The sequence below is a fragment of the Microtus oregoni genome, unplaced genomic scaffold (genome assembly GCF_018167655.1).
Source record: "Microtus oregoni isolate MIOR12 unplaced genomic scaffold, Mior012 000035F_ref0000213, whole genome shotgun sequence".
In the NCBI taxonomy this organism is placed as follows: Eukaryota; Metazoa; Chordata; class Mammalia; order Rodentia; family Cricetidae; genus Microtus; species Microtus oregoni.
The window spans coordinates 3,933,228-3,944,024 of record NW_024543094.1 but is presented as its reverse complement, the minus strand read 5'-3'; the positions used below and the strand labels follow the sequence as shown (position 1 = coordinate 3,944,024).

Here is a 10,797-nt window from a genome sequence, read left to right as displayed (position 1 = left end):
CTCCCTCACACACATGCACGCACGCACACACACACACACATTCTCTCCCTCACACACATGCACGCACGCACACACACACACATTCTCTCACACACATGCACGCACGCACACACACACACATTCTCTCTCACACACATGCACGCACGCACACACACACACATTCTCTCCCTCACACACATGCACGCACACACACACACACACACACATTCTCTCTCACACACATGCTAGTGTGAGGAAACAGTTCTTGTGCTGATGCTCATGGACATTTCCTCTTCCTCTCCCCCTTTTTCTTTTCCTTCCCTCCTTTTCTTTTTCCTTACTCTCTTTTCTCTTTCCTTCTCTTCTTTTTCCTTTCTTTTCCCCCTTTCTTTCCCTTAAAAAAAAAAAACAAGATTGTTTCCCTCTCAGATGGAGCCCAGGCTCTGCAAAGGTGGAGCAAGCCCTGTTCTGCTGAACTGTATTCGGTGCTGGGGTACTGCAGGTGTGCAGACAGACATGTCTAGGCTGTGACGTGGTGGCTATGGAACACAGCAAGCATGAGAAGAGGCCAGACAGGTGTGCCCAGACAGCCATGTTGTGCTCTGGTACACAGCAAGTGTGCAAACAAGCATGCCCAGGCTGTGACACGGTGGTATCGGTACACATAGATACAGACATGTAAGCAGGTTTGTGTTCTGTGATATTTTGATTATATTCTGACAATAAACTTTGTTTGAGTCAGAGGGTGAACTAACCACTAACTAGCCAAAATTAATCATAGAGGTTTCAGAGGACAGGACAGATAGGAGACAGGAAGTAGTGGGCAAAGAAAGGATCTCAACTGTTTTTGGATGGAGGAATGGAAGGGAGAGGAGGTCACTGGTGGCTGCACAACTGTTTCTCTGATCTTTTAGGTTCTCACCCCCTATATCTAACTCCTGATTTTTTTCTTGATAAAGACTAATTAGATAAATCCATCACCTGACATCCAGCTTGGGGCAGGAAAGCACAAGATAGCCACTCACCCCTGGCTTTGCAGCCATGGAAACCACCATACAGCTGAATTTTTCTCCCTTGTCCCAAGCCCTCTGAGCAAGCCTGGGATTTTTCTGGTGCAGCTTCTCTACAAGAGCAGCACCTTCAGCGACTGTGCTTTCACGTCCTTTCCATCACGTCCTTCTCTCACATGCTCCCTTGTGTCTGCTCTACAGAAGTCTGTCGATCCTTTCTCCTGTGGGTTGTGGGCCTCTCTTGGATGGCCCCTCCTCAAGCTGAAGACACCAGGTTAATTACTTCAGCACCAGCTCGGGCTTCTGTTATTGCAACTGCCCCACACTCTCAGCTCACAGCTGCACACAAGCAGCAGCCCTCAGCCAGGCTGTGCACTGCCTGTGTTCTCTGCCCAGCCGTGCTGCACAGTGACAAGTGACCTCACACTTCATTGTCATTATTGTCAGACCTGGTGAAACAACAGGGAATTTTTAAAGGAGGGAATTAAAAATGCAAATATTATGATGCATTAAGTTAGGTCTCTGTATGGTTCCACAATGGACGGTTTGAAAATGGAACAATTAAATGAAGGGACAATAAACTTAACTGGAATTGACATAAAATCAATTATCATTTTGATAATTCTTATTTTATCCCTAAAAAGTTGTTTGATATCAGTGCCAAATACGAACAATGAACTGATAAGATAAAATCTTTAAAAAGACATACTAATGAAACTAAGAAATATATTCATACATAGAGGAGTTTAGTTCAGTATTGAGATTTCCTCTTGATGAATTTTTCCTGTGACTAATATATGTCCTTCTTTGTCTCTTTTGATTGATTTTAGTTTGATGTCTATTTTGTTAGATATTAGGATAGCTACACCAGCTTTTTTCTTAGGTCAATTTGATTCGAATATTTTTTTCCCAATCCTTTACTCTGAGACGATGTCTGTCTTTGAGGTTGAGGTGTGTTTCTTGTATGCGGAAGAAGAATGGATTCTGTTTTTGTACCCAATCTATTAGCCTGTGCTTTTTTATAGCTGAGTTGAGTCCATTTATATTAAGGGATATTAGTGACCAGTGATTGCTATCTCCTGCTAATTTAGTTTTCATTGTTGGTGATGTTAATTTGTGCGTTTTTCCCTTCTTTGGGATTTACTGCTATGAGACCATTAGTTGTCTGTGTTTTTGTTGGTGTAGCCAACTTCCTTGGGTTGGAGTCTTCCTTCTAGTGTTTTGTGTAAGGCTGGGTTTGTGGTTAGGTATTGGTTAAACTGGTTTTGTCATGGACTATCTTGTTTTGTCCTTCTATGGTGAATGAAAGTTTTGCTGGGTATAGAATTCTGGGTTGGCATCCATGGTCTTTTAATGTCTGCTTAATGCTTGACCATGACCTTCTGACTTTCATTGTCTCTAATGAAAAGTCAGGTGTAATTCTGATAGGTCTGCCTTCATATGTCACTTGACGTTTTTTCTTTGTGGCTCTTAATATCCTTTCTTTACTCTGTATGTTTAGTGTTTTGATTATTATATGGTGAGGGGACCTTTTTTCTTATCTAGTCTATTTGGTGTTTTGTAAACTTCTTGTATCTTCATAGGCTTATCTTTCTTTAGGTTGGGAAAGTTTTCTTATATGATTTTGTTAAATGTATTTTCTGTGCTTCTGAGTCGAACTTCTTTTCCTTCTTCTATGCCTATTATTTTTATCGTTGGCCTTTTAATGATATCTCGTATTTCCTGTATATTTTGGGTTAAGTGTTTGTTAGATTTAATGTTTTCTTTGACTGACAAGTCTATTTCCTCTATTGTATCTTCAGCACTTGAGATTCTCTCTTCTATCTTTCGTATTCTGCTGTTCATGCTTGTGTTTGTGGTTTCTCATGATTTCTGTTTCTATAATTCCCACGGCTTGTGTTTTCTTTATTTTCTCTGTTTCAGTTTTCAAGTCTTGAATAGTTTCTTTCATATGTTTGATTTCTTTTTCTTGTCTTTCTTTAAGGGATTTGCTGATATCTTCCAATTTTTTGTCTTTTCCTCCATTTCTTTGAGGGGATTTCTCATTTTCTCTGTAAGAGTTTCAAACATTCTCCTGAAGTTATAGTTTATCTTCTTCTGCTTCATCTATATTGGTTGTTCAGTTCTTGCTCTTGTAGGGTCTTTAGGTTTTACTGGTGTTGTGTTGCTCTTTGTGATGTTGCGTGTGTCTTTACCTTTTCTATTCATCTTTTCCTCTAATAGATGTAGTTGGGTCTGTCTGTGATTCTGTTGATTAATCTTTTAGGTGTCTTTGAATCCAAGGCTCAGATGGTTGATCCTCATGGTACAGTCAATGCCATGGTTCTAGTTACCCCTTTGGTCACTTTGTGTTCCCAGAGGTTGCTTAGGGCTCCCAGGCTTTGCTCCACTCCCTTGGAGTTTTCTGTCTTAGGCCTGCTCTAACCTAGGTTGTCGGCTCAGACCTGTTTCTGTAAATGTTTCTGGTCTGGCTCCATTGCAGAGGTCCCTGGCTTGGGGTTAGTCCTGTAAAGGACCCTGGCTCTGCTCTAGTCCCTCGGAGTTCCCAGGTTTGGGTGTGCCCGGACCTGCAGAGGACCTGGCTTAGGCTTACTCTCTCAGAGGTCCTAGACTCAAGCTTGGACTCGCAGAGGTTCCTGCCTATTCCCTTTGATGTCCCAGACCAACACCAAGACCCTCAGAGGTCTTTGCTCAAGCCTACTCCCTCTGAGGTCCCAGCCTCATGCCTGACCCTGCAGAGATCTCTGGTTTCTGCCTACTCCTTCGGAGGTTCCAGATTCATGCCCAGGCCCATGGAGACCCTGGCTCAGGCCTAGTTCCTTCAAGGTCTAGACTGACGCCCAGACCCACAGGGGTCCTGGCATAGGTCCACTCCCTTGAAGGCCCCAGATTTACCCCTCAGCAGGCTCTGTCTCTGGCTCATTCACTCAGTGGTTGCTCCCCTGTACCTGTTCCTGTGGAGTTTGCTGTCTCAGGTCTGCTCTGGCCCAGGTCACTGGCTCAGTCCTGGTCCACTAATGTCCTGGACTGGACCCGTTTTCACTTCTATGGAGCTCGCTTTCTCAGGCCCCCTCTGACCTAGGTCTTGTCTTTCTTTTTTAAAAACTTTATTTAACCTTATTTTATGTGTATTGGCTTGACAGTGTCAGATTCCTTGGAACTGGTGTTACAGATAGCTGTGAGCTGCCATGTGGGTGCTGGGAATTGAACCTGGGTCCTCTGGAAGAGCAGCCAGTGCTCTTAACCTCTGAGCCACCTCTCCAGCCCATGTCCCTTTTTTTTTAAAAAAAAAAACAGAACATAATTAGCAAATGATGCACTGTGTTGAAAATATGACCACAGAAATCAGAAGTTATGAAGTGCAATCTTAATTTCAGGACAATAACAAGATCAAGACATATAACATAGCCCACTCTTTTCCAAATATGATGAGCTAAGCTAGTTCTTTTGTACCTGAAGAGAAAAATTAGCTTTCTTTGGGAAAACTCTGAAGTCTGGCATGTGTGTGAAAATGTATTATCACCATGTCTCACTGACACATACTCAGTCTTACCTGTTTCCATTCTCTCATTCCTACTCACGCCTTTTCAAATAAAAATGCTTCTTTACCTCAAAGAATAAATAAAATCTGTTTACATAGGGAGAGCCACATGGTGGGTAGTTTTCAGGCTCTGAAAGATATTATGATTATATTGGTCATTTGTGACTTTTGCTCAATAGTAACCCTCCAAGGACCCCGTCTGAAGTTTTCATAAAAACTTCTTAGCTGGTAGGATTTCCTACAAACTAGTGCCTTCCTGTTCTGCATAAGGGACAATTATGAAATGAAACTCATATGGTTTGTATAGGGCCCTAGAAGGCATGTGCAAGGAAATTCTTTTAAAATCTGCTCCTTTATTCATGGATTTATAGGCATAATAATAATGAGGTTATTTGCCCTGTGATGGAGGAAGGTCATTGGCTAATAAAGGAACTGCCTTGACCCATTTTATTGGTTGAAAGATAGGTGGGAGGAGTAGGCAGAACAGGACGCTGGAAGGAAGAGGAAGTGAGGTCAGACTCGACAGCTCTCCTCTCGGGAGCAGATGCCTGAGAGAGACCCATGCCCGGCTCCTGGGATGAAGCTCCGACCCAGGATGGACATAGGCTAGAATCTTCCTGGTAAGTGCACCTTGGGGTGCCATACACAGATGATTAGAAATGGGCTAAATTAATATGTGAGAATTAGCCTAGAAGAGAATGGGCCAAGCAGTGTTTAAATGAATACAGTTTGTGTGTTGTTATTTCGGGGCATAAGCCGGGCAGGCGGCCGGGGTGCTGGGAACGCAGCCCCGCCGCTCCTTATTACTACAGCCCTGGAAGCTGCTATCACTCCGTGTTGTTTCATTGCTTACACTATTCATCAAGAGCACAGGTTTGAGAGATATTTTCATGTGTTACCACAGACTTCTCTTTGCAATAAGAAACACACTCAGTGCCATACCAAAGTGAGTTTATTGACATTCCTTGAAGATGTATGATGGAAGAGAAAGCGAGGCCTGAGTATCACGTGACATTTCTTTTGAAGATGTAAGCAAAATCAGCCCAGTAGTATGGACGTCTTCTGTTAGTGACTAGAACAAAGACTTGTAAACAAAATTGTAATGGACATTTCCTCAGATAATGGAAGCTGCAGGAAGTAGACTAATGGAACGATATTTACTCTATATACTACCTCTAGGCACCTTGTATCTACTAGAACAAAGGGACTACATGTCATTAACAGGAAAATAATACTTTCTCTTTTGGACCTTGTGATAGCTGGAATAGTCACCCTGCACATGTATGATACAGTATTGCAGAGGTTTCAATAACAAACACCAAAAGACATAATAGTAATTATAATCATAATAATAACAACAAGAAGAATAATAAAGCACCACATTTTGTTATGTAAAGTTCTAACTACTTTCATTTGAAAGTGTTTCATCTTGACTGGGAATACATTTGTGGCAACTTAGAAATTTTCAGAACCCAAATTTGAGACATGTGGCTGGACACATGGACTGACAATGAGATTGCATACTGTTAGAAGTTTCATGGAAAACTCAGCTCGCTGGCTTGCCATACAAACATTCTTACTGCTGAATGATGCAGCTTCATTATTAACAGGAAAAATATTGAAATCTTTCATGAATCAAGCTTGCCAAAATATCATTTCACACTTCATTTTATTTATTAACTTTCCCAAAATATTTGTGCTATAATAGTGATGGTAGTAAAAACTTATCACAATGTTCTCCAGCTCATGTACATAGGATGTCATAGAGAATCCAGTAGTTCTAGAATAGTTCTGACTGTGAAGACTCAATTTCTATCGGGGAGAGTCCCATCTTCATGTTACTGAATATTGTCTCCCAATAAAGGATGTCATACTCATAAAACTAGATATAAAAATCTTGCTTTAGGGATGTTATGACTTGTAAGTGATTATTTTGCAATTGCCTTTATGGAGAAAAAAAGTTAAAGAACTATGTAGGGTCACAAAAGATCTGTGTTACCCAAAGAATTATGTCATTTGAGGTGATTTATGTCTCCACCCATTAAAATTAATAGAAAAATTATTTCTACAGTTATTTCCTTATGTGTAAGTGTATATACATATAAACATGTGGTTATATGTATAGTTATGTTTATATGTATATATATATATTGAAATTATGTATAATTTTAAAATTAATCTCATATGATTTAAAAAGTGTCTTTTCATGACTAATTTCTGAGCTCCTCTTTCCTTTGATTTCTTTCTTCCCTGCAAAGCTGAAGCCATATGTTGGGCTCTATGAAGCAAGCCGTGTATTCTCTCAGTAACTTTGGTGTTGGTATTGATGCCATTTTTCATTTTTCTATTTTACTATTATTTTTCATAAGGCCCCCAACCCTATCTGAGGATCTATTGACAGCTAATGGCATTTGAGAGTCAGTTTCCTTTCTTTTCTCTTCTTTCTCTTTCTTTCTCTTTCTTTCTTCCTTTCTTTCTTCCTTTTTCAAAACGGAGTCTCACTATGTAGCGCTGATTGTCCCAGAACTCACTCTGTAGACCGGGCTCACAGAGATTTGCCTGCCTTTGCTTTCCACGTGCTGGGATTAAAGGTGCATGCCACTTACAACCCAGTTATGAGAGTCAGTTTTTTTTTTTTACACATAAGATATGTTTACATCCTCCAGGGGATGGCGTTACACTAATTAGCTTATGGACAGCATAAACTGAACTCAATAGATTGTAAAGGAAAGGATGGCATGAAATTGAGAAGGAACTGAAGGCTGAGGAGTGGATCTAGGAGGAATTAGGAAGAAGAGTGTTGGATGATTATGATTTAAATACGTTGTAAACATTCTTAAATAATTGATAAAAAGATACTACTGCTGAGGCTGGAGAGATGGCTCAGAGGTTAAGAGCACTGGTTGCTCCTCCAAAGGTCCTGAGTTCAATTCCCAGCAAGAACATGGTGTCTCACAACCATCTATGATGAGATCTGATGTCCTTACATGTGGGCATACAGGAAAGCAGAACACTGTATACATAATAAATACACAAATCTTTAAAAAATACTATTGCTGTTATGTTTGCTTGTTGGGATTCATGTAGAGCCTGGCATTAGGATAGAGGTATAACTAAAAGTTAACAAAAACGAAACAAACAAACAAAACCCCAAAACATTTATCTGAGTTTCTTATTCAAATGTAATTTCTAAGATTATTTGTTTCTTTTGTACGTTGGTAGACTAAACAGTAAACCAGTTAATAGATTGTCTCATTTTTGTAAACTGTAAACCTCTCCAGGAGCCGCTTCCTACACTTGAACCTACAACTTCCTCCTTTTCAACGTATGGCAAGTGCTAAAAACGCTGAATGCTTGAATAAATGAGTTTTATGTATGTATAAAATGAATTCTAAATATGCTGTTCAATGAGCTAAAGATTTAGTGAAAGTGATTTTTGTAGTCCTTTTGTTCTGAGTTCATTAATAAAGAACAACTCCATTGGAATTCATTGTTTTTCCATACTGGAAATATGGACCAAATTTGACCTATTCCTAAGCTGTGTATCATACAACTTATATTCCATTTTTAGTAAAACTTTTATTTAGACAACACTAGGAAGCTAAGTTTCCATTATGTATACTTCCTGTTTGACAACAGACATACAGGAGCAAGGAGTGTTTGGCATTGTGATTAATTTTTACTAAGAAAATATATTTTAGAGAGCAGGAACATTCTGCACTGGTGTAATAAGCCACGAGGCATGGCTTCATCTGAAGATAGCTTTACCTTATCAGACTTTCCCCCTTGTTTTAACATGCTGATTATAACAACGGATATTTAAATAGTTGAGTCTCTTTAGCTTTTCTTTTTCCCAGTGAAGAAAAACACTTTCATTTATGTCGTATTCCAGACAACATGGATAACATGGTTACAAAAATAGCAAATGACCAGTATGGTTAGGTTTATCGCAAATGTAATCAAGATGTCAGGCTGTCTGTGGAGCCCGAAAGTGTTTTCCTAAAAACACATTTTCTTAGATATTTTGCTAAATGCTAAAAAAATGATTTTTTTTGGACATAAGTCAGTATGTCTCGGAAAAATTGCTATGGATGAAGGAGAAGTTTCTATTGCCCGTGGTCCCTAACAAGCACCGTCACTCTCCGCAGCTCCTTATGTGGTTTCTGTGAACATCAGATGTGACAGAATGGGAACACCATGAATAACAAAAGAAGAGAAAAAAGAGTGAGAAAAATATCAAAGTTACAAAGAAATAAAAGGTTTACTGGTCAAGTAAATAAACCTGGCTTCAACAAAAGCCATGAGATCTGTTTGTACTATGCGTGTGAGAATAGATTAACAAAATTCACGTATTTGGATAAGTGTCCTAGGTCCTGTCTTTTTTCCTGTTTGCCCTGTCACTTTCTATGTAGCAACATTTGAGTTAAAGGTTCATCTTTCAATCTACAGCAATAACGATTGCTTCCTTGGACATGGCGCACAAGTTTGTGCTTCTTGAGTGGCGAGTGTTCCCCAGGGATGCTCTCCCCACTCTCCCCTTCTCAAGCTGCGTTTATAGTCCTTCTAGCCATTGGGTTTACTGATAACCTTTTCTCTTGCTGTTGTTAATTGCTGGAAGTTTCATATTTGCACCATATGTCTAGGCTAGTTCTGGATGATGGGACTGATGTCACCTGTGAATCATGAGTTGAATGAAGAAAAAAAATTTCTTTGTGGCCTTGGCTGTCCATTGAATGGATAGAATGAATAGCATATGCCGAGATAGAGAGGGAAAAAAAAATCAGTCAGCTCCTAGGTCTGGAAATTATGAATTGGTCATTAGAAATTATGAAAAGTGATTGGTTCGGCTTGGAAGACATGGGCATATAAAAGCATGGAATGCTCACAGCTGAAATTATCCTTAAATGATAGAAATGGAAGTAAACATTTATTACCATTTCGTCAAGTGTGGCGCGACTCGCACTCGTGTTTCATTGTTAGGAATGGAGGTATGTGGAGGTGTGCACAGACCTTGAGACAGCTGTTTTGTAGTATTGCATACAGGCTAGCAGTTCATTGGAAACAGAGGAGACAAGCCTGAAGGTTAGATCTTAGAAGAAGGCAATTCTTCATGCACAGCTTTTGCCAATTCTAATTTGCTCTGAAATAAAAACCATGGAATACCAAAGTCAACGGAGGGAAAGGAAGTCATCCTGGAAAGGGTGGTGTCACGGTTCAGGATGATGTCAGGCAAAGTTCCACTTCCTCACTCAAGTCCGAAGGTGCTGGTTTCTTCTACTGCTGTTAGCAGCTTCTCATACAACATGGAGTATGAAGGGTATGGGGGGAGATCCAGCCGGTTGAAGCATGTATGTGCTCTGGACGGGGGAGGAAACACTGGTCAGAGTATTTTAAAGACTGCTTCTGGATACATCAATAACTCAAAAGGGGAATAAAGAGTGAGCTAGACAATATTTAGGACAACCACGGAACACTACAAATGGTGAGCCATGGCCATTGAGACATGACACGTTCAGGAAACTGGAGAACCAGAAACAGTTATTAACTGCTGTTTGTAAGAAAACTATACTACACTGTAACCACAGGAGCAAGCCAATGGCCAGCCCTGTGCCGCTATCCTGATCTGAAGTTTAACTATGTACTTAGATGTGAAGGAGGCAGGGACATCGTTAGTGCTAAGCATTCTTGCCTCGCTCTGAGTTCTGGGCCTTGCTGAAGAGTTAACAATGCTCTGTAATTCTGAGATCCAATTCTCCACATCAGGTGTGCTCTGAAATAAGCTTAGCTCCTCCATACGAGTATGCAGGACACATACTGTTGACCAAGAGCTTAAATGACCACTCCCAAGAACAGGTCAGTTGAAGAGTCAGTCCTTGCTCAAGCCTGGCGGCGGGGGGGGGGGGGGGTCTTTCCACCATTGCAATTCCTGAGGCCTTGCTCAGACTGGGCTTCCTTCTGCAGGCCCAAGGTCTGCACACTCACCTGTGTCTGCCCTCGACTAGCAATGTTCTTCTCTATTACATGGATCACACAGGTGTAGGAAACGCCTATGTGGATACCCAGCAGAGAGCGGAGGATACAAAACCACACAGAGTTTTCCCTAATAGCTGTTTCCTGCCAACAATTCTTTGTTTCTATGGAAACTTGATGCTGGTCCTTTGTCAAAGCATGGAGAAGAGTGTTTTGGTGCAGCTGGAAGTTAATTTTATGCTTTTTTTCTCCTAGGTTGGGTGAGCGGTGTGTTGAAATAGTGTTTATATATCAACC

General features: G+C 40.6%; 1 protein-coding gene across 7 annotated transcripts in view; it reads right to left on the bottom strand.

Annotated features, from left to right (window-relative positions):
• Nucleotides 1-5,470: 5,470 nt before the first annotated feature.
• The window catches only part of Hecw1 (HECT, C2 and WW domain containing E3 ubiquitin protein ligase 1), a 256,017-nt gene continuing 250,690 nt past the window's right edge, over nt 5,471-10,797 (bottom strand). For all 7 annotated transcript variants that reach the window (XM_041630717.1, XM_041630722.1, XM_041630720.1 and 4 more), the window contains one exon: nt 5,471-9,887. In XM_041630717.1, the coding sequence (XP_041486651.1) occupies nt 9,776-9,887 (112 nt within the window). In that variant the 3' untranslated portion in view covers nt 5,471-9,775. The remainder of the gene's footprint in view (nt 9,888-10,797) is intronic.